Source organism: Chiloscyllium plagiosum, unplaced genomic scaffold (assembly GCF_037043375.1).
Source record: "Chiloscyllium plagiosum isolate Xiang-an unplaced genomic scaffold, Cpla_swu_hap1 HiC_scaffold_37, whole genome shotgun sequence".
In the NCBI taxonomy this organism is placed as follows: Eukaryota; Metazoa; Chordata; class Chondrichthyes; order Orectolobiformes; family Hemiscylliidae; genus Chiloscyllium; species Chiloscyllium plagiosum.
The window spans coordinates 16,583,634-16,611,439 of record NW_028270175.1 but is presented as its reverse complement, the minus strand read 5'-3'; the positions used below and the strand labels follow the sequence as shown (position 1 = coordinate 16,611,439).

Sequence of the window (27,806 nt, the reverse complement as noted above, 5' to 3'; positions counted from 1 at the left end):
GCTCTGCGCCGTGCCCTTGACGTTGCCACATGTTCTGCACTTGTCAATCCAAAAGGATTCAAGAGGCTGCATGTTGTTCACTATGTCACCTCTGGCTCTTCATCATTGCCAAGGATACAAACCCATCCATTGTAGCATTAGACAAAAATAAAGAACTACGGATGCTGGAAACCTGATTAAAACAAAACAGAAATTGCTGGAAGATGTTAGTATGTCTAACAGTATCAGTGGAGAGAAATCAGTTAATGTTGGCACAGATGCTGCCAGATCTGCTGAGATTGTCCAACAGTTTCTGTTTTTGTATCATAGCATTAGAGTGGCTAGAACGAAAGGAGATCATTGTACTTTTCTCTGTAGCTCCCCACACTTTTTCTTTTCAGGTTCCCCTTTTGAAACAACCATTTAAATTTTGAAATAATCACACTCTCAATCACTGCAATGCAAATCCTATTTGCTCATTTCATTTTTAAAAATCCTCTCATTTTCCAATGGTTATTTTTGCCAATTACCTTAAAACGTACCCCTCTGGTTTAGGACTCTGTTTGCCTTGACCTTTAATTTTTGAACACCTCTGTTAACCTTCTCCAAGAAGAACAGTTTTTATATTCTTCACCAAAGTTTATCACAGACTCATTGTTTTTGTACTTGATCTCTATAAAGTCCAGGCTCTCTCATGCCTTTTTAACCACTTACTAAAATTGTCAATAAAAACCAAAAGAACTGTGGATGCTGTAAATCAGAAACAAAATAGAAGCTGCTGGAAAAGCTCAGCAAGTCTTGCAGCATCTGTGAAGATAAATCAAAGTTATTATTTCTGTTCCAGTTCTGAGGAAGGGTCACTGGACCCAAATCGTTAACCTTGATTTCTCTTTATAAATGGCTGCCAGACCTGTTGAGCTTTTCCAACAACTTTGTTTTTGTTACACAGATTGTCATGCCAGCTTGACAATTTGTGCACTTATCCCTTGTTCCAATATTCCCTGTGGAATTATTCCTTTTGTATTGAATTTCTTTGCTCTTCATTGCAAAATATCCCCCTTCACACTTGGCAAAATTAAATTTCAAATGCCAATATCCAAACATTCCACCAGCCTGTTGTATGACTGCTCTAACGGAGTTTAGCACTGTCCTCAACACAGTTCATTATGTGTCAAAGTTTTGTGGCATCTTCGAACTTGAAATTGTGCCTCACCCGCCAAAGTTGACATTTATAAATATAAGAATGTAAGAACAAGGAGCTGAAGTAGGCCACCTGGCCCTTCAAGCCTGCTCTGCCATTCAATAAGTTAATGGCTGATCTTCTCGTAGCCTCAGCTCCACTTACCCACCATCTCGCTGTCACCCTTAATTACTCTGCTGTTCAAAAAATTATCTACCTTAGCTTTAAAAACATTTACTGAGGAAGCCTCAACCACTTCACTGGGCAGGAGATTCCATAGATTCACAACCCTGTGTGTCATAGAGTCATAGAGATGTACAGCATGGAAACAGACCCTTCGGTGCAACCCGTCCATGCCGACCAGATATCCCAACCCAATCTAGTCCCACCTGCAAGCACCCGGCCCATATCCCTCCAAACCCTTCCTATTCATATACCCATACAAATGCCTCAAATGTTGCAATTGTACTAGCCTCCACCACATTCTCTGGCATCTCATTCCATACACATAACACCCTCTGCGTGAAAACGTTGCCCCTTAGGTCTCTTTTATATCTTTTCCCCTCTCACCCTAAACCTATGCCCCCTAGTTCTGGACTCCCCGACCCCAGGGAAAAGACTTTGTCTATTTATCCTATCTATGCCCCTCATAATTTTGTAAACCTCTATAAGGTCACCCCTCAGCCTCTGATGCTCCAGAGAAAACAGACCCAGCCTGTTCAGTCTCTCCATGTAGCTCAGATCCTCCAACCCTGGCAACATCCTTGTAAATCTTTTCTGAACCCTTTCAAGTTTCACAACATCTTTCTGATAGGAAGGAGACCAGAATTGCATGCAATATTCCAACAGTGGCCTAACTAATGTCCTGTACAGCCGCAACATGACCACCCAACTCCTGTACTCAGTACTCTGACCAACAAAGGAAAGCATATCAAACGCCTTCTTCACTATCCTATATACCTGCGACTCCACTTTCAAGGAGCTATGAACTGCACTCCAAGGTCTCTTTGTTCAGCAACACTCCCTAGGACCTTACCATTAAGTTTATAAGTCCTGCTAAGATTTGCTTTCCCAAAATGCAGCACCTTGCATTTATCTGAATTAAACTCCATCTCCCACTTCTCAGCCCATTGGCCCATCTGGTCAAGATCCTGTTGTAATCTGAGGTAACCCTCTTCACAGTCCACTACACCTCCAATTTTGGTGTCATCTGCAAACTTACTAACTGTACCTCTTACGCTCGCATCCAAATCATTTATGTAAATGACAAAAAGTAGAGGACCCAGCACCGATCCTTGTGGCACTCCACTGGGCACAGGCCTCCAGTCTGAAAAACAACCCTCCACCACCACCCTGTGTCTTCTACCTTTGAGCCAGTTCTGTATCCAAATGGCTAGTTCTCCATGTATTCCATGAGATCTAACCTTGCTAATCAGTCTCCCATGGGGAACCTTGTCGAACGCCTTACTGAAATCCATATAGATCACATCTACTGCCCTGCCCTCATCAATCTTCTTTGTTACTTCTTCAAAAAACTCAATCAAGTTTGTGAGACATGATTTCCCACGCACAAAGAAGTTCCTTCTCAATTCAGTTCTAAATCTGCTCCCCCTAATTTTGAGACTATGCTCTCTTGACCTAGCTTCACCCGCCAGTGGAATCATCCTTTCTACTTCTATTTTATATATTCCTTTCATAATTTTATATGTTTCTATAAGATCCCCCCTCATTCTTCTAAATTCCAATAAATATAATCCCTGTCTACTCAGTCTGTCCTCATGAGCCAACCCCTTAACACTGGAAACAACCTAGTTAAACCCATCTGCACCCCTTCTAGTGCCAGTACATCCTTTCTGAAGTAAGGAAACCAGGTGTGGCCTCACCAGCACCCTATATAGCTACAACATAATTTCTCAGCTTTTAAATTCAATCCCTTCAGCAATGCAAGACAAAATTCCATTTGCCTTCTTAATTACCTGTTGGACGTGCAAACCAACCTTCTGTGATTCATGCACAAAACACCCAGGTTCCTCTGCACAGCAGTGTTCTGCAGTTTCTTATCACTCAAGTAATAGTCCTTTTCACTGTTATTTCTACCAAAATGGATGACTTCCCATTTATTAACATTGTACTCCACCTGCAAGACCTTTGCCCATTCACTTAAACTATCTACACCCCATTGCAAAGTTTCACAGTCCTCCGCATACGTTGCTGTACCACTCATCTTAGTGTAATTTGCAAACTTTGACACACTACACGTGGTCCCCACCCCCAAATCATCTATATAAATTGTGAATAATTGCGGTCCCAACACTGATCCGTGAGGCACATCACTAGTCACTGACTGCCAACCAGAATAGCACTCATTTATTCCCACTCTTTGCTTTCTGTTGGTTAACCAATTCTCTATCCATGCTAATATATTGCCAGTAACACCTTGCATCTTTATCTTATGCAGCAGCCTTTTGTTGGGCACCTTGTTGAATGCCTTTTGGAATTCTAGATAGACCACACCTACTGGGTCCCAGTTGTCCACCATGTTCGTAATGTTTTCATAGAATTCCAAAAGGTTAGTTAAAGATGACCTGCCCTTCATGAACCCATGCTGAGTCTACCCAAAGGGACAATTTCTATCTAGGTGCTTTGCAATTTCTTCCTTGATAATAAACACAAGCATTTTCATCAACTGTGCCTGGAGGATCATCAACTCGGTGAAGGACGCTCTCTGGGCGGTCCGAAACCTGTTGATCTTCCAGCTGAAGGAGTTGACCCCGACTGAGTGTTGCAGACTGGCACATTCCAAGGTCCAGGACTACGTGTTGAGGGACGCGCTGAAGCTTGGGGCAGCTGCCGCCAAGGCGCGGTGGGGAAAGACCACCGTGTAACATCTGCCTGCCTAAAGAAGAACAGGGGGCCCACCCAGTCATTTGGGCTCTGCTGACGCCTCAGCAGAAGAGCTGGATAGTAAAATGTACAGACTTGTATATGGGAAAATATAAATCTTGATGTCTGTATGTAAAGAGATGTAATTGTGCACAAGAATGGCATGACCAATTGTAAAGAGATCCAAATAATTTTATGAATAAAGTATATTTTTGAAGTAAAAAAAACACACAAGCATTTTCCCCACTACAGAAGTTATGCTAACTGGTACATAACTCCCTACCTTTTGTCTACCTCCCCTTTTAAAACAGTGGCATCATAAAGAAAAGTGCTAATCCAAGTCCCTTTTTCTTCGGCAGTTTCTTGAGATCGAGGATGGCTGCCATTCTAGTTCAGTTGCTGTTGCAGTTCTGCAGGTTTTTGTTAACGATTTGATTTTGTTTTTGTTAGAGTGCCCCAGCAGGGACTGTCGAACCTGTTGAAGTTTTGTTTAAAAGAGCAGAAAGTTGACAAGTAATTGAGTTGAAGTATTTAAAATGATAAAGAGGTTTGCTGTTGGTGTTGGATATTTTGGGATTGAAGTTAATAGAAATTTGTTGTGTAAAGATATCTATCAAGTGATTTGAAACAAAATTAGGTGAATGAAGTTGAAGTGCAGCTCAAGCATGATCTGACTAAATGGTGAAACAAGCTTGAGAAGCCGAATGGCTTCCCTTCATGACATTGTAAAATGAATTTGTAGTTGATCTCACTTTCTGTAATATGATTCAAATACCTAATGTTTGGTCAATGTTGACACAGATAGACATTGCTGTTTGCTGAAACAAGTTTATCCACACAAATAACATCAACTTCGAGAAAGCTTGTAAATTATTGTGGGTTTTATTCACTGTGGGGCTTTGGGAGAAGATGTATTACAAAATGATGGGCAGCCAAATATGTAACAAAAAGGCATGTGCCTGTTTTAGGACAGGGCAAATAACAAAAAAAGTGTGATTAGACAAATCACATTTTCAATATGCGTTCAATATGATAAACTTCATGTCCAAGTCACCTCCTTTCTTGGAACTATATTGCTGTTGCTGCATTTTTGTTGGATTAAAAACCCTGGAACTCCAAATGGCCTTCAATGGTTCAGGAAGTAGAGTCATGACCATCACCACCTTCCCAAGGGCAAAAAAGGAAAGGCAGTAAATCCAGGGCTTTCCAGCAATGCCGGCATCTAAAGAGTAACTATGAAATGTATATAGTTGAAAAATGTGTTCCTTGGGTATACTTATTTTGGAGGTGGTACTGCAAAGGTTCAGAAAATTAGTTCCTGGGATAAGAATGTTGTTCTACATTGACTTTTTGAATACATTGGATCTATACACTGTTTAGATTGAAATATATTTATGTACAAATGTCTGTCCTAGACTGACTTAGTCATGTGACTCCTTCCATGTGGCACACACCGTACAGACAGACAATTCAAGTATCACTTCAATAAACTCCTCCTGGGGACAGTGATGATACTATGGATTTAAGAGGTGTTTTGTGTCCAGTTTTTTTTAATGAAAGAAGATTGAGAAAGAGGTGCTTCTGTCTGTTGCAGCCAATATCTGGGGTTCTCTTCCTGCTGCTAGAATTGCATGTGAGACAATCTAGAGCTGAAAATGTGTTGCTGGAACAACGCAGCAGGTCAGGTAGCATCCAGGGAACAGGAGAATTGACGTTTCAGGCATAAGCCCTTCTTCACAATTGAAATATAGACAAAATAAAAATAAAAGAATTGCCTTAACTGAAATCTATCAAAATGCCTAACAAAATAATATATATTAACTACTACTAATTAACTGTTCCAATTTGGTAACATCGGACAATCAATTTTACTGTATTTGCCTTTGCCAACGGTGTGCTTATAGGATGTTACCCGGGTCTCTGGCGCTGTGAGGCAGCAGTGCTAACCACTGTGCCACCCGATGGAGCAGTCTTGATGGTATGGCTTATTCCTCCTCCTCTAATTCTCTTGGGCATTTTGATAGAGTTTCAGTTAAGGCAATTCTTTTATTTTTATTTTGTCTATATTTCAATTGTAGTGTAAAAATGAAATGTCTTTTACATAAAGTCAAGCAGTTTGACAAATCAAATTACATCGGGAGTGCAATGCCTTACACTTACCTTGAGGGTAATACATTTTCAATTCTTAATATATTTTCAGCGGGTAGGTCTGGTCAATAACACTAAAAAACACAAAAACCACAGTGAAGATACTGCTTAAGAGAAAATAGCTGCAGCTTTCCCCCGACCATCTCCTGCTCAAATTACTGGGAAAACTGGGAGTTCTTCCATGAACAATGGCAGAATTATGTAACAGCTGTGGTTTGTTTGAACAAACCAGAACAAGTACAAATCTTGTATACTTTTATCACTGGCAGGGAGAGACTGTTTCAAATTATTTTCCACTCTAAATCCATCTGAGGAACTGAAAAAGAAGATGCAGAAATTGTAAAAGCTTTGAAGGCACACTTTGAGCCCCATAGCAAATGTTACATATGAACAGTATGTATTCAATACTACTGAACACATTGGAAAAGAATCCAATGATCGGTACATAATATCATTAACTCAGCTTGCAATGAAAGGATGAACTAATTAGACACAGGTTTGTGTTAGGAATAATGAATGTAAAAGCATAAACACCAACTGAGAGAAGGTAAACTTACATCCAGATGAGCAATTAACCTGTTCAGAATTCCAAGGTTGTCAATCTACAGCTAGAGCAGATTAATGCAGAAGAAACCAAGTGTTATACTGACAGAAAATCCAGACACACAGGGCAGAACAGTCAGAGACAAACAATGGGATGTGAATAATGCAGAAGGCATCATGCAAAGTGGGAAGGCATGTCCAATACGGAGAGACCAGGGTTCTCACTGCAAACAACTGAATCATTCTGCACACAAGTCTCTGGCTAAAGGGAAGATTAACCACAGGTACAGATGGCCATTGGAGAGTTAGTGGCTGAAAATCCTGACAAATGTGATCTCTACCTTGCAGCACACACCCTACAGGCACACACCTAAAGCTTCACTTCAATAAACTCCTGTTGAAAACACTACTGTGTTGTGCTTTTGAAACATGCTCTCTGGAGTTCAGAAGAGGTAAAGATGGTTTCATTGAAACATTCAAAATTCTAAAGGGGTTTGACAGGACAAATATTCGAGATGGTGTTTCCCCTAGGTTGGGGAAACCAGAGTGTAAGGGCACAGTCTCAAGATAATAGACTCGTCATTTAGGTTTGAGCTGAGGAAGAAATTCCTCACGTGAGGAAGAAATTCCTCACATGAAGGGCTGTGAATCTGGGGTTGCAAGTACTCCTTTGTTTAGTATATTTAAGGTGGAAATGAACAGATATTTGTTGCTAAGGGGACTAAGGGATAAGAGATTGAGCACGAACGTGGACCTGGGCTGAAGATCTGTCAGGATTGTTGTGAATGATTAGATTAGATTAGATTACTTACAGTGTGGAAACAGGCCCTTCGGCCCAACCAGTCCACACCGCCCCACCGAAGCGCAACCCACCCATACCCCTACATGTACCCCTTACCTAACACTACGGGCAATTTAGCATGGTCAATTCACCTGACCTGCACATCTTTGGACTGTGGGAGGAAACCGGAGCAGCCTCAGACACGGGGAGAACATGCAAATTCCACACAGTCAGTCGCCTGAGGCGGGAAATGAACCCGGGTCTCTGGCGCTGTGAGGCAGCAGTGCTAACCACTGTGCCACCCGATGGAGCAGCCTTGATGGTATGGCTTATTCCTCCTCCTCTAATTCTCTTGGGCATTTCCCATTTCAGTTGATCTACCATTCATGGTGGTATCTGCAGCTGCCCAGGACATAAGCTCTGGGAATCCCTCCTTATACTTCTCTGCCTCCCGACCTCTTCTCCCTTCAGATGTTCTTTAAATTCACCTTTGGGGCAAAGTATTTAGGCATCTGCTGTGATTTCATCTTTTAAATTTATTCATGGGATGCATTTGTTGCCCACAGCTAATTGTCTTTGAACTGGGTGGTTTGCTCTGCCATTTCAGATGGCTGTCCTCAAGTCATAGAGTCATAGAGATGTACAGCACAGAACAGAGCCTTTGGTCCAACCCATCCATGCCAACCAGATTTCCCAAACCAATCCATTCCCACCTGCCAGCACCCAGCCCATATCCCTCCAAACCCTTCCTATTCATATACCCATCCAAATGACTTTTAAATGTTGCAATTGTACTAGCTTCTATCACTTCTTCTAGCAGCTCATTCCATACACATACCACCCTCTGCGTGAAAAAGTTGCCCCTTAGATCTCTTTTATATCTTTCCCCTCACACCATAAACCTATGTCCTCTAGTTCTGGACTCCCCCACCCCAGGGAAAAGACTTTGTCTATTTATCCTATCCATGCCCCTCATGATTTTATAAACCTCTATAAGGTCACCCCTTAGCATCTAATGCTCGAGGGAAAACAGCCCCAGCCTGTTCAGCCTCTCCCTATAGCTCACATTCTCCAACCCTGGCAATATCCGTGTAAATCTTTTTTGAACCCTTTCAAGTTTCACAACATTTTTCCTATAGGTAGGAGACCAGAATTGCATGCAGTATTCCAAAAGTGGCCTAACCAATGTCCTGTACAGCCACAACATGACCTCCCAACTCCTGTACTCAATACTCTGACCAATAAAGGGAAGCATACCAAACACCTTCTTCACTATCCTATCTACCTGTGACTCCACTTTCAAAGAGCTATAAACCTGCACTCCAACATCTCTTTGTTCAGCAACACTCCCTAGGACCTTACCATTAAGTCTATAAGTCCTGCTAAGATTTGCTTTCCCAAAATGCAGCACCTCACATTTATCTGAATTAAACTCCATCTGCCACTTTTCAACCCATTGGCCCATCTGATCAAGATCCCTTTTGTAATCTTCGCTGTCCACTACACCTCCAATTTTGGTGTCATCTGCAACTTACAAACTATATCTCTTTTGCTCACATCCAAATTATTTATATCAATGATGAAAAGCAGTGGACCCAGCACTGATCCTTGTGGCACTCCACTGGTCACAGGCCTCCAGTCTGAAAAACAATTCTCTGTCTTCTACCTTTGAGCCAGTCTGTATCCAAATGGCTAGTTCTCCCTGTATTCCATGAGCTCTAACCTTGCTAACCAGTCTCCCATGGGGAATCTTGTCAAAAACCTTACTATAGTCCATATAGATTACGTCTACCGCTCTGCCCTCACCAATCCTCTTTGTTACTTCTTCAAAAAACTCAAGTTTGTGAGACATGATTTCCCACGCACAAAGCCATGTTGACTATCCCTAATCAGTCCTTGCCTTTCCAAACACATGTACATCCTGTCCCTCAGGATTCCCTCCAACAACGTGCCCACCACTGATGTCAGGCTCACTGGTCTATAGTTCCCTGGATTGTCCTTACCACCCTTCTTAAACAGTGGCACCACATTAGCCGACCTCCAGTCTTCCGGCACCTCACTTGTGACTATCGATTTTCCAAATATCTCAGCAAGGGGCCCAGTAATCGTTTCCCGAGCTTCCCACAGACGTCTGGGGTACACCTGATCAGGTCCTGGGGATTATCCAATTTTATGTGTTTCAAGACATCCAGCACTTCCTCCTCTGTAATATGGACATTTTTCAAGATGTCACCATCTATTTCTCTACATTCTATATGTCCCATGTCCTTTTCCACAGTAAACACTGATGCAAAATACTCGTTTAGTATTCCCCCATCTCCTGAGGGTCCACACAAAGGCTGCCTTTCTGATCTTTGAGAGGCCCTTTTATTGTAGATCCAGGGTTAAATGTAGCCCATTCCAGGTGAGGATGGCAGATTTTCTTTTCTAAGGAACATTAATGAGTATCTCCTTATGTAATTTAATGTTACATTTGCTTTTTGACACTTCTGTAAAGCACCTAGGATATTTAATTGCATAAAGACATGGTGGCTCAGTAGTTAGCACTGTTGTCTCACAGCGTCAGGGATCTGCGTTCAATTCCACCCTCGGACAATTGTCTGTGTGGAGTTTGCACGTTCTCCTTGTACCTGCATGGATTTCCTCTGGGTGCTCTGGTTTCCTCCCCAGATGTTCAGGTTAGGTGGATTAGCTGTGCAAAATGCAGGGATAGGGAGGCAAGCTCTTCAGACTTGATGTGCTGAATGGCCTGCTTCCACACTGTAGGGATTCTGTATTAAAAAAAATTATTTTAATACACGTCTTTTGCAACTGCTGCCCAACCTGCTGAATATTTCCAGCCTTTTCTTTAACTTTCCGAGAATCTACTGCCCTCATGAAGTTGGGCATATTCTTAGAGACACAATGAAAGCTCCTGGGGGAGTCTGGGGGGAGGAAAAAGTGTGCAAGCTCTGAAAACTGTTCCGTTCTCACCAACATCTTCGACTCACCGCTAGATGGCCTGCTTCCCAAAGTTAAAAATCACACAACACCAAGTTATAGTCCAACAGGTTTAACTGGAAGTACATTCTTTCGCAGTGCTGCTCCTTCATCAGGTAGCTAGTGGGGCAGGATCATAGGACACAAAGTTTATAGTAAAAGATCAATGTGTCATACAACTGATGCAATGTATTGAACAAACCTAGATTGCTGTTAAGTCTTAAATCATTTAGAATGGATTGCAGATTTCGATACATTAATATATAAACCCCAGAATTTTCAAGTCACATTCCCGAGATAACTTAAGGTTTTATAAAGAAAGATGACATCTCAGCTCAGACAATGCAGTAAAGGTGTGAGATTAGAGTCTGTTTGTATTCCAACCTTGAGTCTGACCAGTTCTATTTCCAAAGTAGGAATTTATAAAATGTCACATAGACTGACTGTCTACAGATTGAGTGCTTTTTGAACAGAATAGAATGTATTTGCAAATGCAAATTCACCCCATAGACTTATATGTGTGTGCGTGTGTGTGAGCGAGAGGGAGAGTGTATGAGTGTGCATGTGTGCGCGAATGAGTCGGAGTATATGCCTGTGAGAGGGTATGCGCATGAGTGTGAGTGCGTGAGAGAGCATATGTATGCGTGAGTGTGATCATCTGTAAGCGTGTATGTGCATGTGGGTGTATCGTGTAGTGCGGTTACCTGTAATGTGACATGAACCTAACATCCTGGTTGAGACCATCCTCATGGGTACCGAACCCGGCTATCAGCCTCTGATCAATGATTCTGCATTGTTGTATATTCCTAACTCCACCTTGGAGAATGGTCACCCAAAGATCCAAGGCCAAATGTTCCTGATCACTGAAGTGTCTCCTCACTGAGATGGAACATCCCTATCTGGTGATTGTTGCCAGATGTCCATTCATCCATTGTTGTAGCATCTGCTTGGTGTTGCCAATGTACCATGTCTCGGGCATCTTGCCTGCAGTGTATGAGATAGACAACACTGGCCGAGTCACATGAGTACGTGCTGTGTACATGGTGGGTTGTGTCATGTGTAGTGGTGGTATCCATGTCGGCTCTCTGATACGTGGTCACCATGACAGGGTTATATGGTGTTGTGATGATGTTGTCCTGAAGGTTGGGCAGTTTGCTACAAACAATCGTCTGTTTAAGGTTTGGTGCTTGTTTAAAGGTCAGAAGTTGAGGTGCAGGGAAGATCTTGGTGAGGTGCTCATCCTCATCGATAATGTGTTACAGGCTGTGAAGAAGAATGACAGGTTTTTTACATTACATTACCTACAGTGTGGAAACAGGGCCTTCAGCCCAACTAGTCCACATCGACCCTCCAAAGAGTAACCCACCCAGACCCATTTCCCATGCATCTAACACTATGGGCAATTTAGCATGGCCAATTTACCTAACCTGCACATCTTTGGACTGTGGGAGGAAACGAGAGCATCTAGAGAAAACCCACGCAGACACAGGGAGAACGTGCAAACTCCACACAGACAGTTTCCCGAGGCTGGAATTGAACCTGGGACCCTGGTGCTGTGAGGCAGCAGTGCTAACCACTGAGCCACCATGCTGCCCTGAGTGGAGTTTCTCCACTCCTGGGAAGTACTGGACAATGAAAGGTACCCTATCGGTTGCATCTCGTGTCTGGCACCTGAGGAGGTCATTACGGTTTCTCGCTGTGGCACATCGGAACTGGCGATCGATGAGTTGGGCATGGCATCCTGTTCCTATGAGGGCATCCTTCAGCATCTTCAGGTGTCCATCGTGTTCCTTCTCATCCAAACAGATCCTGTGTATGCGTAGGACTTGTCTATAGGAGATGGCTGTTTTAATATGTTCAGGGTGGAAGCTAGAGCATTGTGAGATTATCTGTGGGTGTATGGTAGAGTGAGGTACTGAGGTGCCCATCCTTAATGGACATGCGTGTGTCTAAGAATGAGACTGATTCCAAACAGTAGTCCATGGTAAGTATGATGGTGGGATGAAACTTCATATCATTGTGTTATTGTTTCAGTGACTCCTCGCCATGGGTGCAGAGGAAAAAAATATCATCAATATATCTGCCTCACACCTTTAATGCATTGTCTGAGCTGAGATGTCACCTCTTTTTATAAAATCTTAAATTATCTCGGGAATGTGACTTGAAAGAAGTTCTGGGATTTACATATTAATGTATCGAAACCTGCAATCCATTCTAAATGATTTAAGACTTAACAGCAATCTATGTTCGTTCAATACATTGCATCAGTTGTATGACACGTTAATCTTTTACTATAAACTCTGTGTCACATGATCCTGCCCCACTAGCTACCTGACGAAGGAGCAGTGCTCCAAAAGCTTGTACTTCCAAATGAACCTGTTGGACGATAACCTGGTGTTGTGTGATTTTTAACTTTGTCCACCCCAGTCCTAACACCGGCACCTCCACATCACTGTTTCCCAAAGTAATGGGTCCCTCACAGGGACAGAGAGGAGCTCAGAGCAAGAAAGTGGACCAATGGAATGTTGTATTCCTGCTCTAGGCCCTGAGCAAGGTGGCTAGAACGTCTACAATCAGGAAACAAGGGCCTCCATGGCCACTTTTAAAAAGACAAAGCAAGCCATTTGTAAATGATTGAGAATTACAAATTCTTAAATCAATTCTATAGCTTAATTTTTTCACTTAAATGCTCAACAATAATCCAGCTGCTGGACTGTATCCTATTTGGTACTTACAGTAATGCACACAGAGCATCTGTCCACTGAATGCTTATCTGAAACGTTCTGCCCAGGCACAACACATGGTGAAGCTGAGTATATATTGGATTCTCTGGTAGATTGGAATCTGCGTCTCGACACTGCTCCAAATTCCACTGACGGCTGCACTCAGCATTTAATCCCTTTTCAATGCTGGAGCTGGGAGGAGGTGAATTGCAGTACCACATTGCAGTGGAATGTTTGTGTCAGTCTGCCGCTTTGACACACAGCAGCTTTTGCTGACTGCCAACTTTCTTTGACCTGTTAATGTCACTTCTCCAGAAAATCAGAATAAAACCCCCACTGTTGCACTAGGAACTGGGTTTCTACTTCTCCTGCACGCTTAGATTCCTGATGAAGGGCTTATTCCCGAAACATCCACTCTTTTGCTCTTTGGATTCTGCATGACCTGCTGTGCTTTTCCAGTGCCACACTTTTCGACACTTAGAGAGTATCAACAGAATAGAATAGAATACAATATCCTTTAATGTCACGTGTACGGAGGTACAGGAGTACAGTGAAAAGTTTACAATGATGCCTCTCATGGTGCCATCTTAGATGCAAAGTACCTAGGAAGGGTAGCTCAGTGGTTAGCACTGCTGCCTCACAGTGCCAGGGACCCAGGTTCAATCCCAGCCTCAGGCGACTTGTCAATGTGAAGTTTGCACATGCTTCGTGTCTGCATGGATTCCCTCTGGATATTTCCGGTTTCCTCCCACAGTCCAAAGATATGCAAGTTAGGTGGATTGACATGCTAACTTTCCCTGTAGTGTCCAGGGTTTGGTGGATTTGCCATGGGAAATGCAAGATTACAGAGATAGGGCAAGAGGATGGGTCTGGTTGGGATGATTTTCAGAATGGGATTCTATGAAATTTTACATACAAAAAGAGGAATTAAAAACTAAAAATTGCATTACCTTCCAGTGATTCTTAGAAATAAGACATAGTTAAATGGATAAACATTACAGTTAGATAAACAAATTCCAGATAAACATTACATTATAGTAGCTCAGTGCAGGGGCTTCCATGCATGGTCCAATCTGCTGACCACCCATGCCAGACTCCAGTCTGACAATCATCCCCGCTGTGCTCCAGGTCTCCAGCCTGCTCTGTTCCGGCTCTCAGCCACTCCGATCTGCTCCCGCTCTCAGCCAATCCGACCTGCTCCAGGCCTCCATCCCGCTCTACTCCAGCTCTCAGCCACGTAATGAAATTTTAGAATTGATAATCAAAAACGGATGAGTGTTCAGGAGTGCTTTGTCGGAGGAGAGAGAGAAACTGAGATGTTTGTGGGTGGAATTCCAAACCTCAGAACCAAAGCAACTGAAGGCCTTTGGTTAGTTTTTAGCTTTCCAGTCCAGGTTTTATTAATTGAATTTAAATTGCACCAGTTGCCATGGTGGGAATTGAACCCCAAATCATTTTTACCTGGGTCTCTGGATTACTAGTCTACTACAAGTGACATTACAACAAGGCAACTGACTGACATGAGCATATTTAGCAGGCCATCCAGGCCTCAACTCCCCTTTCATGAAACTCAGCATAGCTGTCAACACGCTGATATTTCAAAAATCTATCTACCTCCACTTCAAATACTTTCAGTGATCGAGTATCCACAACTAAGTGAGGCAGAGAATTCCAGACGTACACCAACCTCCTTGAGAAGAAATTCCTTCACGTCTCAGTTAAGACTGGAGGCCTGTCATCAGCAGTGTGCCACAAGGATTAGTTCTGGGTCATAGAATCATAGAGATGTCCTGTACAGAAACAGTCATAAGAAGAACCTGTGTTGGCTGGGACTTTTTTCCCTGGAGCAAGGAAGGTTGAGGGGTGATCTTATACAAGTCTATAAAATCATGAGGGGCATAGATAAGATGAATAGCCCAAGTCTTTTTCCAAGAGTTCGTGGAGTCCAAAACTAAAGGGCATAGTGAGAGGGGAAAGATTTAAAAGGGACCTAAAGGGCAACGTTTCACACAGAGGGACATGCATTTATGGAATAAGTTGCAAGAGGAATTGGTAAATATAGGTATAATTACAACATTTAAAAGACGCGGACAGGTACATGGATAGGAAAGGTTTAGAAGGAAAGGGCAGCAAATGGGACTAGTTCAGTTTAGGATACCTGTTTGGCATGGATGAGTTGCTGTCTGATAAGGGTCTGTTTCCGTCCCATATGACAATGAATCTATAAACGAGTTGCCTTATTCCGTAACATACCCCAGATTCCCTCACTAATGGAAACATCTTCTCAATATCTACCCTGCTAAGCCCACTCAGAATCTTGCACGTTTTAGTTTCTTCTAAACTCTAATCAGGAAAGACCTAAACTGTTTAGCTGCTCTCAATAAGTAAACCCACTCATCCTAGGAGTCAGCAAAGTGAATCTCTTTTGAACTGTCACAAATAAACACCTAATCTGGTAATTGTTGATTGGTGTGTGCAAATTGCTTGCATTTTTTCTGACTCGAAAGACCACATTTCAAAAAGTGTTTAATTGGCTGCGAAGTGCTTTGGGATGTTCTGAGGTTGTGGAAAACACTGTATAAATGAAAGTTCTTTACGAATCTGGAGAGTAGGAACTGAATGATCACTGAATGTTTGGTGTTCACTAATGTTGATCATCTTTTAATTCACTTACAGGATATGAGCGTCTCTGGCCAGGCCAATGTTTATTGTCCATCTCTGATTGTCCTGAGGGCAGTTAAGAGTCGAACACATTGCTGCAGGTTCAGGGTTACATGTAAGCCAGACTGGGTGAGGGTGGCAGAATTCCTTCTCTAAAGGACATTAATGAACCAGATGGGTTTTTCTAACAAACCACCAGTGGTTTCATGGTCACCATTAGATCCTTAATTCCAGATTCTTTACTGAATTCAAATTCTACCATCTGCCAGGTCCCCAGTACATAAGCTGAATTTCTGGATTAATAGTCAAGTGATAATACTACAAGGCCCATTGCCTGGAATACAGGTGAAAGGGTTAATGCTGAAGCATGCCATAAGTACCATCAACAATGATTATGTCATATGAGAACAACTTAAGACCTTGAAGGAGTAAGACCATTAATTGGGGTTTTCTTCAGAGACTCAATAACAGCATCTATCACAATGATGTAACTTGTACATCATACAATAAACAGTATGAGCCTCTTATCATTAGCTTACCATGTGATTTTCTGAGACAACACTAGACCAAGCAGGTCCTGTAGATCCCTACCAGGAAAGAGGATAGTGGCAGCAAACCTACGAGAAAGATGATACGACATGATGAGCAGTAGTGGGGTTTCATCTTATAACATGGTCACAGCAGCATGGATTCCATTCAGCTGCATCCTACAACATCAGAGGAAATTTAAAAACTCCTTCCAAGCCAGTTTTAAGAAATTGCTCGTGCAGATGGTCAGCAGCTAGAAAAACTGAGAAATCTCAAGAAGAGAACCTCCTGGCAATGAACAACAAAGCAGAATCGACAATTGATGGTCAAAGGTATTTCAGACCTGGCGAGGGTTGTTCAACAACAAGAGGGAGCTCAGAATTCTGTGCAGCTGGAGATTTAATCACACCAAGATGGTTACAAGTTGCATTGGCTGCTGCTGATCCATAGGAGCCATCCCAATTTGAGGTACAGCTAGAGAGTGAATGGGCATCAGAGGCTGCATGAATAAACTTGAAGTCTCTGGTAAGCAAGCAGTTTTAAATGGCACAATTTACGGGCTACGAAAACTGGAAATAAAATACAGGCGTCCAAATTGCATGGCACTCCCAAGTGATCCACACACAGTGATCAGCTTCATTAATCATGACATTGTCTGCCAATTCCAGAAGAAGCTGTGGAACATGGACTTCAGAGAGTGACACATCCAGAATGAAAATGAGAAGGAATGCTGACCGTGAGGCACAACTATTGTCAGGGAAATCAAGGGCCACAGAAACACAGACCTTGCAATGTTGTGAAGCCACAATTAAAGTGTTAAAGGAGCAATTTAGAAACCTGAACAAATAAAGTCTAATGGAAAAAGAAAGTGAGGAGACCATTGAAGCCATGGGAAAGGCATGACTTAAACTGCAGGTAAGTCAGGAAAGATTTAATTAAACCCCATGCTGCAGGATTCATCGAGGAAGAAAAGGCGTCAAAACAACAGGGATCATTATTTAGAGCAAGAATCAATCAGCTGTGTAAAATGATTAAAAACAGGATTCATTTCGTAGAGCAACTAAGAGAGGCATTCATTCAATAAGGCTGTTAAGAGAACAGAATCATTATTTAAACTACTTTAAAGCGAGGTGAAAGCAAAGATATTAAGGAAATGAGAATTGTTTATTATTTATGGCATTCATCTAGAAAAGCTGCAGAGAAGGCAGAAATTATCTATTATACTCACAAAATGCTGGAATCCTCCATTTTGACCACAAAAGTTCAAAAAACACTTCCATTGTGGCTGTTATCAGTAGCAGCAAAATGAAAAACCTTTACCCCTGACTAATGCACCTAACACTATGGCAATTTAGCATGGCCACTTCACCTGCACATCTTTGGATTGTGGGAAGAAACCCACGCAGACGTGGGGAGAATGTGCAAAGTCCACACAGACAGTCACATAAGGCAGGAATTGAACACACTGAGCCACTGTGCTGCCATCTTAAAATTTAGAAAATGGTGAAATGAGGTTCCAACGCCTCTTTCACCTGGACTGCTCTTCAGTTTACAGAAAAATTTACATTCCTGTTCTTTGGCTGTCTACAATTGAGGGGGAAACAGATCAGAGAATTTCTTCATGAGAATTGCTGCTGGATCTAGCCTAACAGGTCCAAGCAGCAAGCAGTCAATGAGGTTCTTCAGGCCAACTGCCAGCCTCTCTCCCACAACTATTTCAATGCTTGGGTGTCTCTAAAGAAGGAGCACATGTTGTCAGCCAATACACCAGAGCCTTTCCTAGGTATCAGAATGACTGGAGTCCATAATACAAGTAATTGTTATCATGCAATAAACTACAAATTGTCAAGACAGGAGTCTCTTGTTAGACTACCAGCAATTTCCTTCACGAGATCAAACAGTCCCTGTAGATCCCTACTAGAATGGAGAATGATGGCAGCAAATCCATCAATTAGCTCAGATAACATGATGAACAGTGGTGAGGATTCATTTTATGACATATAAAAGCTTAAGTTTACAGATAAAACTCAAAAGGAGGTCATTTGATCTATCAGGTCTGTGGCAATCAAAGAACTGCTATCCTGTCTAATCTAACCTTTCAACTTTTGGTCCATAGACCCACCTCAAGTATAAATCCAGATTTTAAAAAAAGGCCAATAAGAGTTTTTCCCTCAACCTATACACTTTCAGGCAGTGAGTTCCAGATCCCCAACACTCTCTGGGTGAAAAATATTCTCAACTCCCCTCAAATCATTTTACTAATTGCTTTAAATCTATGCCCCCAGGCTGCTTATTTCTCTGCTGGGGGGCATATATTGTTCCGATCTACTCGATTTAGGTTTCTGAATTCTGAACTCCTCAATTAAATCTCCCATAAGTTTATTCTGCTCCCAAGGCAACAAACCCTGTCCAACAAAGCTTTCCTAAATTGATAAAACTTTCCATTCCTGGCAACGTGTGTGTGAATCTCTCCTGTACTCTCTGCAGTCTGATCACACCATTTGTTTGCAAAAGGATGAAGAATTCTGTTAAATATGTAATATGAACCAGTGGAGCCCAGGACTGGGAGAGCATTAAGTCTGGAGTTGCAGCATAAAGAAGAGGGCTGAGCAGGGTACAGATATGAAGCTCATGTGAGAGATTTTACTTGGGAATCTGGATCTAAATCTGTGCTTTGGGCTTGAGCGGCCAGGACCAGATACAGAATACTGCATGTTGAAGCTAATCAAATTTTAGGTGTGGTAGTCACATGGTTTCCTCATAGCATTGCCAACTGAAGTTGGACAAATTCCTGCAGATTTAATCACATGATCTTTTAGCGCAAAAATACTTTCAACTTGTTTTGACATTTGTATAAATAAACAAGTATTCCAGGAAAACAAAACTTTTTTTTTGTAAATGCCCTGGTGATTTGTCAATGAATTGCTCCCAGCAATATCCAGATTTTTTTTTTGTAATTCTTAGAAAATCTAGAACTATCTGGGAGGGATCTTATTGCAATGAGGTTACCACCAACGAACAAGAAGCTGACAGAAGACAGCTGAAGTTAACAAAACCCATTCAGCACAATATGCCTCTCCCTCCCCTGTCCTTCCAATTGGGCCCAGGAAGGTTCCTCATCAGAGTATGAGCAGTGGCCTATGGGTGGCGCAAACGTTGGGAGGACCGTTACTCTGGCGCCACCTCCTGCGATCATCTTGCTGGCCGTTGGTCGGGAGCATTGGACCCGCTGGAAACTCCGAATCGCAATTGGTGAGTTTCCCCTAGCAACGGCGTCAGTGCCTCGACCAATGGGTGGCGCTGTTATTGATTTCGGGCCGCCGTGCGATGGAGGTACTCCAGGGCACTGGTCGTTATGTCGGGGACGTGAAACGACAGCTGCGGGACGGTGAGGACCCGGAATCGGCCGGTTAACGGGGCAGAGATACGGGCCGTTTAGAGGGGTAATACCTCCAGCCAGTACAGTGCAGTTGGGAAGTTGTCTGCTGGTTGTTGTATTTGGCATGTTAATATTTTTCCCACATGTCTCTGGTTGTCAAGCGTGTTAGCTTAGTGGCAGTGGTCAATCTGCTTGTTATGTCGTTGCAAGACAGTTTAAACTCTGATGTGGAGGATATGGAGAATCAATAACAACCTAAACAGCTTACTTTAACATAACAAACACAGAGCCATAAGAGGAGGCTATTTTTCACCTCTCCCTCCTTATTAAATATATTCCATCATGGTAAAAATCTCACAACATCAGGTTATAGTCCAACAGGTTCATTTGGAGTACCTTTGGAATGCTGCTTCTTCATCAGGTAGCTGTGGAGTAGGATCATAAGACAGAATTTATAGCAAAAGCTCACAGTATCATGCAATTGATTCAATATATTGAACAAACCTAGATTGCTGTTAAGTCTTTAATCTTTTTGAATGGGTTGCAGGTACCAATTCATTAATATTTAAATCCAAGAACTTTTTCGAAGTCGCATTCCTGAGATAACTTAAGATTTTATGTTAAAAAAGTGATATCTCAGCCCTGACACACTATAGGTGTGAGGTTAGAGTCTGTCTGTATTTCAATCTTGACTCACACCGGTTCTATTTCCAAAGTAGGAATTTATAAAATGTCACACGGACTGACTGCCTATTGTATGTTTTTGAACAAAATAGAATGTTTCTGCAAATACATTTGTGATTTGATCTTGATTTTAACTTTTAAACCTTACTGGGGATAACTCTATTCTTAGCACTATGTTTGACAACAAGTCCTTTCATTTAATTGATTTTTTTCAACAATGGGTAGGTATACGAAGGTAAGAAAGGAAGTCATGCACTTTAAACCAGGGTCAGGAGTTACAGTGTGAATGAAATGGTGCAATTTTGATGGATATGTACTCCATTGTGAAAAATGATGTTAGAAATTTAAACAGCAATGTCCTATCCTGCCTGTCTTTCAGTCTGTCTATCTTCACATGCACCATTTCTAGTTACACTCCACCTTACTTATAAGATACAAGAAATAAGTGAAGTTGCTATTTATCCAGGCTAGGAGTTACATTAAAACGTCTTGAGGCTGTCATTTACAGAAACATGTGTTTGTCACATATCTTTACTGGACATATTTGCTTTGAAAAGGTTTGACTTAGTCATTGCTAATCTTCAATCCCTCCCTGAGACAAAGGACTGCCGGGGTCTAATCTCTCACTTTCGGATTCTCTATGACTTTTATGCATATGCAAATGCAAATTCACCCTATAGGGTTGGGTGGGTGTGTGTGCGCGCACGCATGTGAGGGGGAGAGAGCGTGAGTGTGACAGAGTATAAGCCTGCGAGAGGGTGTGACCGGGTGTGTGTGTGTGTGTGTGTGTGTGAGAGAGAGAGAGACAGACAGACAAACACTGTGTGAGTATGTAAGAATGTGTGTGCATGATAGTGTGTAGTGTGACATGAGCCCAAGGTCCCTGTTAAGGCCATCCTCTTGGGTGCCGAATATGTTTAGGATGGAAGCTAGAGAAGTGCACTTCTCTATTACATATTAAAACAGCCATCCCCAACGGACAAGCCGTATGCATACTGAACTCATCTCTGTCTACCTTGACACTGTCCTATCCTCTCCAGTCTAGTAACTCCCCACATACGTTCAAGACACCACCCACGCCCTCCACCTCCTCCAAGACATCCGTTTCCCCGGCCCCCAACACCTCATCTTCACCATGGATATCCAATCCCTCTACATCTCCATCTGCCATTAACAGGGCCTCCATGCCTTCCGTTTCTTCCTCTCCTGACGTCCTCAACAGTACCCTTCCACAGACACACTCATTCGTTTGGCTGAACTGGTCCTCACCCTCAACAATTTCTCCTTCGAATCCGCCCACTTCCTCCAGACCAAAGGGGTAGCCATGGGCACACATATGGGCCCCAGCTATGCCTGTCTCTTTGTTGGCTACGTAGAACAGTCCACGTTCCATAGTTTCACTGGCACCACTCCCCACCTCTTCCTCCGCTACATTGATGACTGCATAGGCGCCATCTCGTGCTCCAGCGAGGAGGTTGAGCAATTCATCAACTTCACCAACACATTCCACCCTGACCTTAAATTTACCTGGACCATCTCTGACACCTCCTCCCCTTCCTGGACCTCTCCATCTCCATTAATGACCACTGACTTGACACCGACATTTTTAACAAACCCACCGACTCCCACAGCTACCTGGATTACACCTCTTCCCACCCTACCCCCTGCAAAAATGCCATCCCGTATTCCCAATTCCTCCGCCTCCGCCGTATCTGCTCCCAGGAGGTCCAGTTCCACCACAGAACACACCAGATGGCCTCCTTCTTTAGAGAACGCAATTTCCCTTCCCACGTGGTTAAAGATGCCCTCCAACGCATCTTGTCCACATCCCGCCTCTCCAACCGTAACAAGGACAGAACTCCCTGGTGCTCACCTTCCACCCTACCAACCTTCGCAAAAACCAAATCATCCGCCGACATTTCCGCCACCTCCAAATGGACCCAACCACCAGGGATATATTTCCCTCCCCACCCCTCTCTGCTTTCCGCAAAGACCGTTCCCTCCATGACTACCTGGTCAGGTCCACGCCCCCCAACAACCCACCCTCCCATCCTGGTACCTGCCCCTGCCACCGCAGTAATTGCAAAACCTGCGCCCACACCTCCTCCCTCACCTCCATCCAAGGCCCCAAAGGAGCCTTCCACATCCATCAAAGTTTTACCTGCACATCCACCAATATCATTTTTGTATCCGTTGCTCCCGATGCGGTCTTCTCTACATTGGGGAGCCTGCACACCTCTTAGCAGAGCGCTTTAGGGAACATCTCTGGGACACCCGCACCAATCAACCACACCGCCCTGTGGCCCAACATTTCAGCTCCCCCTCCCACTCAGCCGAGGACATGGAGGTCCTGGGCCTCCTTCACCACCGCTCCCTCACCATCCGACACCTGGAGGAAGAACGCCTCATCTTCCACCTCGGAACAATTCAACACCAAGACATCAATGTGGACTTCACCAGTTTCCTCATTTCCCCTTCCCCCACCTCACCCAGTTCCAAACTTCCAGCTCTGCACTGTTCCCCTGACTTGTCCTACCTGCCTATCTTCCTTCCCACCTATCCACTCCATCCTCCTCTCTGACCTATCACCTTCATCCCCAACCCCATTCACCTATTTTACTCTATGCTACTTTCTCCCCACCTCCACCCTCCTCTCATTTATCTCTTCACCCTGCAGGCACTCTGCCTCTATTCCTAATGAAGGGCTTTTGCCCGAAACGTCGATTTTCCTGCTCCTTGGATGCTGCCTGAACTGCTGTGCTTTTCCAGCACCACTCTAATCTAGAGTCTGGTTTCCAGCATCTGCAGTCCTTGCTTTTACCGTATGCATACGGATCAGTTCAGATGGGGAGGAAGGCGACGGACACCTGAAGGTGCTGAAGGATACCCTCATAAGAACAGGGTACGATGCTCAACTCATCGATTGCCAGTTCCAATGTGCCACAGTGAGAAACTGTAATGACCTCCTCAGGAGACAGACACTGGATCCAACCGATAGGGTACCCTTCGTTGTCCAGTACTTCCCAGCAGTGGAGAAACTACGGCATATCTTCGCAGCCTGCTACACATTATCGATGAGGATGAGCACCTCACCAAGACCTTGCCTACGCCTCCACCTCTCACCATTAAACAACCGCCAAACCTGAAACAGACCATTGTTTGCAGCAAACTGCCCGGACTTCAGGACAACATCGACTACAACACCGTACTACTCTGTCTTGGCGACCACTGCAAGACGTGTTAGTGTTGACATGGATACCACCATTATACATGGGGACACCACCCACCATGTATGCATGTGACTTGGCCATTGTTGTCTGTCGTATACGCTGCAGGCAAGATGCCCCGAGACATGGTAAATTGGCGAGACCCAACAGATGCTACGGCAACAGATGAATGGATACCGTGCAACAATCATCAAACGGGGATTGTTCTCCAAGGCGGACTTCAGCATACGCAACAACGCAGAGTGGCTGAGCAGAGGCTGATAGCTAAATTTGGCACTCATGAGGAGGCCTTCAGCAGGACGTTGGATTCATGTCACACTACAGGTGACCCCACTACACTATACACTCTCACACACACACAAAAGCACACATACACACACATTCTTCTGCTCTCTCACTCATGCAGATCCTCTCTCATACACACTGTCTTTCAGACACACACATATACCCCACACACACTTACCCATGTGCGCTCTCTCACTCTCTGTCTGTCTAGAGCCAGTCTGACTCAAGATTGGAATACAGATAAACTCTAACCTCACACCTTTTACTGCATTTTATGAACTGAGATGTCACTTTTTTGTTATAAACTCTTAAGTTATCTTGGGAATGGGACTTGAAAGAAATTCTGGGATTTACATTTAAAGAATCGATACCTGCGACGCATTCTAAAAGATGAAAGATTTAACAGCAGTCTAGGTTTGTTCAATATATTGTATCGGTTGCATGATACTATGATCTTTTGCTATAAATTGTGACTTGCGATTCTGCCCCACTAGTTACCTGATGAGGGCACAGTGCTACAAAAGTTAGTACTTCCAAATAAACCTGTTGGACTATAACCTGGTGTTGTGTGACTCAAAGTTTTGGAATTTGGGAAAAAGCCTCAAACCATCCTGGCCTGAAAATGAGAAGTTTTCTATAGAAAAGATGAATTTTTGCCCTTGGTGGTCAACTGTATATTCCCTTTCATTAGAGTTGACTGACTCCAATTCAGACCTGAATTGGTTTCAGGCATAACCTGTGTTGGAGTAATACTCTACTTGTATAACCAACCACATCTCAATAACAAATAAAAACAAATGATGTCTCAACAATTCACCCCCATCCCTTTATTGCAATGCGTCCTTAACTGAAGGCAGTAGGGTGAATGAGGGCAAAGTATCAAAGTCCTTCTTTATTTTCCACTCATTTAAATGCCGGTTGGGATACACAAATGTTATCAATAGAAATCAAATTAACAGTAGTGTCTCCTTTCTGATTGCAAAAATAATAAGTGTCTAATAAATAATAAATGTCAAATTATACTTAAAATAAAAGTGAGTATATTACGTCAAAATGTGTTACTGTGTCTAGTATGGTCTCCAGTCATTCTGATACCCAGGAAAGTCTCTGGTGTATTGGCTGACAACATGTGTTCCTTCTTTAGAGACACCCAAGCACTGAAATTGTTGTGGGAGAGAGGCTGGCAGTTGGTCTGAAGAACCTCCTTGAGTGCTTGCTGCCTGGACCTGTTAGGCTAGATCCAGGAGTAATTCTCATGAAGCGATTCTGGTTTGTTTCCCCCTCAGGTGTAGACAGTCAAAGAACAGGAATGTCAATTTTTCTGTAAACTGAAGAGCAGTCCAGGTGAAAGAGGGGTTGGAACCTCATTCCACCATTTTCTAAATTTTAAGATGGCGGCACGATGGCTCAGTGGTTAGCACTGCTGCCTCCCAGCGCCAGGGACCCGGGTTTGATTCCTGCCTCGGGCGACTGTCTGTGAAGTTTGACATTCACCCTGTATCTGTGTGGGTTTCCTCCCACAATCCAAAAGATGTGCAGGTCAAATAAATTGGCTGTGCTAATTTGCCCATAGTGTTAGGTGCATTAGTCAGGGGAAAAACAGGGTCTGGAAATTCTTTTGTAAGTTTCTGACTTCAGCTCAGAATGAAATGATTTCTGAATTTTTTTTTACTGCTGTAATTAAGTGGGGAAATTCAACTTTTGTAAATAGAACATTGATTTTTATTTCTTTCAGGGTTTGGTCTGTATATTTATCCGAACAGCTTTTATCAGTATGAGGGAGAATGGAAAAATGGGAAAAAGCATGGTAAGTTATTCATGTGCTGCTTTCTGAAGTATAACATCCATTGTGTATTGTCAAACAAAGGAAGACCTTGTGTTTGGAAATCAAGTTCCCAAATCTTGAACTTTCTGAAAGTCCTTGCAGTCAGTGAAGCACTTTTAGTGGAGGCTCCTGAGTTAACACGGGAAAGAGGGCGGCCAGTTTACACACAGCAGGGAATAATGACCAGATAATCTATTCTAGTGATATTGGATGAAACATAAACATTGTCCAGGAGATTGTATTCCAAGTCCTCACTCTTTCAGAATGGTTCCATAGGATCTTTTATGTCCACCTGTGATGCTTTAGTATTTGACTGGGAAGGCAATATCTCTGATATTGCAGCATTCCCTCAGTTCTGCACAAGAGTCAGCCTAGATTTTTAGTGCTAGTCTCTGAAGTGGGTCTGCAAATCCACAACCTTATAACTCAGGCTAGTATGCTACCCACTGAGCAATACTGATATTTGTAAAATGGTATGCTTCTATAAGCTTGATTATCATTCTATGCCTTCTCATAGAGTCATAAAGATGTATAGCACAGAAACAAACCTTTCAGTCCAACTCATTCGTGCAGACCAGATATCCTAAATTAATCTTGGCCCATTTCCTTCTACACCCTACCTATTCATATACCCATCCAGATGCCTATAAATGTTGTAATTGCGCCAGCCTCCACTATTTCCTCTGACATTTCAATCCATACATGCACCATCCTCTGTGTGGAAGGAGTTGCCCCTTAGGTCCTTTTAAATCTTTCCCGTCTTGCCTTAAATCTATGGCCTCTAGTTTGGACTCCCCTACCCTGGAAAAAAGACTTGGCTATTCGCCCTATCTATGCCCCTCATGATTTTATAAATCTCTATAAGATCACCCATCAGCCTCCAATGGTCAAGGAAAACAGCCCCAGCCTATTTGGCCTCTTCCTATAGCTCAAGCCCTCAAACCCTGGCAATATCCTTGTAAATCTTTTCTGCACCCTTTCAAGTTTCACAACATCTTTTCTATAGCAGGGAGACCAGAACTGAACACAGTATTCCAAAAGGACCTAACCAATGTCCTGTACAGCCGCAACATGACCTCCCAACTCCTGTACTCAGTGCACTGACCAATAAAAGCAAATGTACTCAATGCCTTCTTCACTACCCTGTCTATCTGTGAATCCACCTTCAAGGAACTTTGAACCTGTACCCCAAGCTGTCTTTGTTCGGCAACACTCTCAGGACCTTATCGTTAAGTGTATATGTTCTACCCCAATTTGCCTTTCCAAAATGCAGCACCTTGCATTCATCTAAGTTAAACTCCATCTGCCACTCCTCGGCCCAATAGCCCATCCAATCAAGGTCCCATTGTACTCTGAGGTAACCTTCTTTGCTGTCCACTACCACCAATTTTGAAGTGCTCTAAGTTATTTGATAAATTCATATGCAATGATTCCATATATAGTTTAGATTTTTGTTTAATGTTTTTAAGTTGGGTAGGGAAAGGTGACTAGATATGTGATATCTGTAATTCTTTTGACTCTGGTGCACATTATATCTAAATCCAAAGTCACATCACAGACTGCAGTGACAGGTTTTCACAAATTTAGATTCTTTAAGCTCCTTTCCATTTTCTGCAAACTTGCATTACCCTTTCTGTTGACTCCACTGAACAGCATATACTGATATTAATAGATTATTCCTAGTGAGCTCAGGCACACTTTCCATACAGTTTTGCTATTTTGATTCTCAGCTTTTGGATTTTTCAAATTAAATTTTGGAGTCTTAAGAAAAGACTACAATCCAACATTTTGGTTTCAATCCATAATTGTCCAAATCATTACTCAAAACTATTAATACATCTACATATGATTAGCACTACTTTCTGACAACTGACACAGCATGGCCTTGACCGTTTGTTACAGTTGATTTAAAAACAAAACTGGGTTGCAATCTTTGTCTCCTGTTTTCTTACTCCTGGGTGTAATGTCTTTCTCTAAGCAAACCCTTTTTTAAAAAAGTAA

At 42.9% G+C, this 27,806-nt stretch overlaps 2 protein-coding genes across 5 annotated transcripts in view; one reads left to right on the top strand and one right to left on the bottom strand.

The window, feature by feature from the left end:
- The window catches only part of rer1 (retention in endoplasmic reticulum sorting receptor 1), a 46,267-nt gene extending 32,987 nt beyond the window's left edge, over window positions 1-13,280 (bottom strand). Inside the window, exons 1-2 of the mRNA XM_087980393.1 lie at window positions 13,229-13,280; window positions 6,203-6,264 (exon numbers count right to left, since the gene is read on the bottom strand). The gene's annotated coding sequence lies outside the window, so the exon portion shown is untranslated. The remainder of the gene's footprint in view (window positions 1-6,202; window positions 6,265-13,228) is intronic.
- Window positions 13,281-19,732: 6,452 nt separating this feature from the next.
- The window catches only part of LOC122540113 (MORN repeat-containing protein 1-like), a 202,549-nt gene continuing 194,475 nt past the window's right edge, over window positions 19,733-27,806 (top strand). For all 4 annotated transcript variants that reach the window (XM_087980384.1, XM_087980385.1, XM_087980386.1 and 1 more), the window contains exons 1-2: window positions 19,733-19,793; window positions 25,716-25,787. In XM_087980384.1, the coding sequence (XP_087836510.1) occupies window positions 19,733-19,793; window positions 25,716-25,787 (133 nt within the window). The remainder of the gene's footprint in view (window positions 19,794-25,715; window positions 25,788-27,806) is intronic.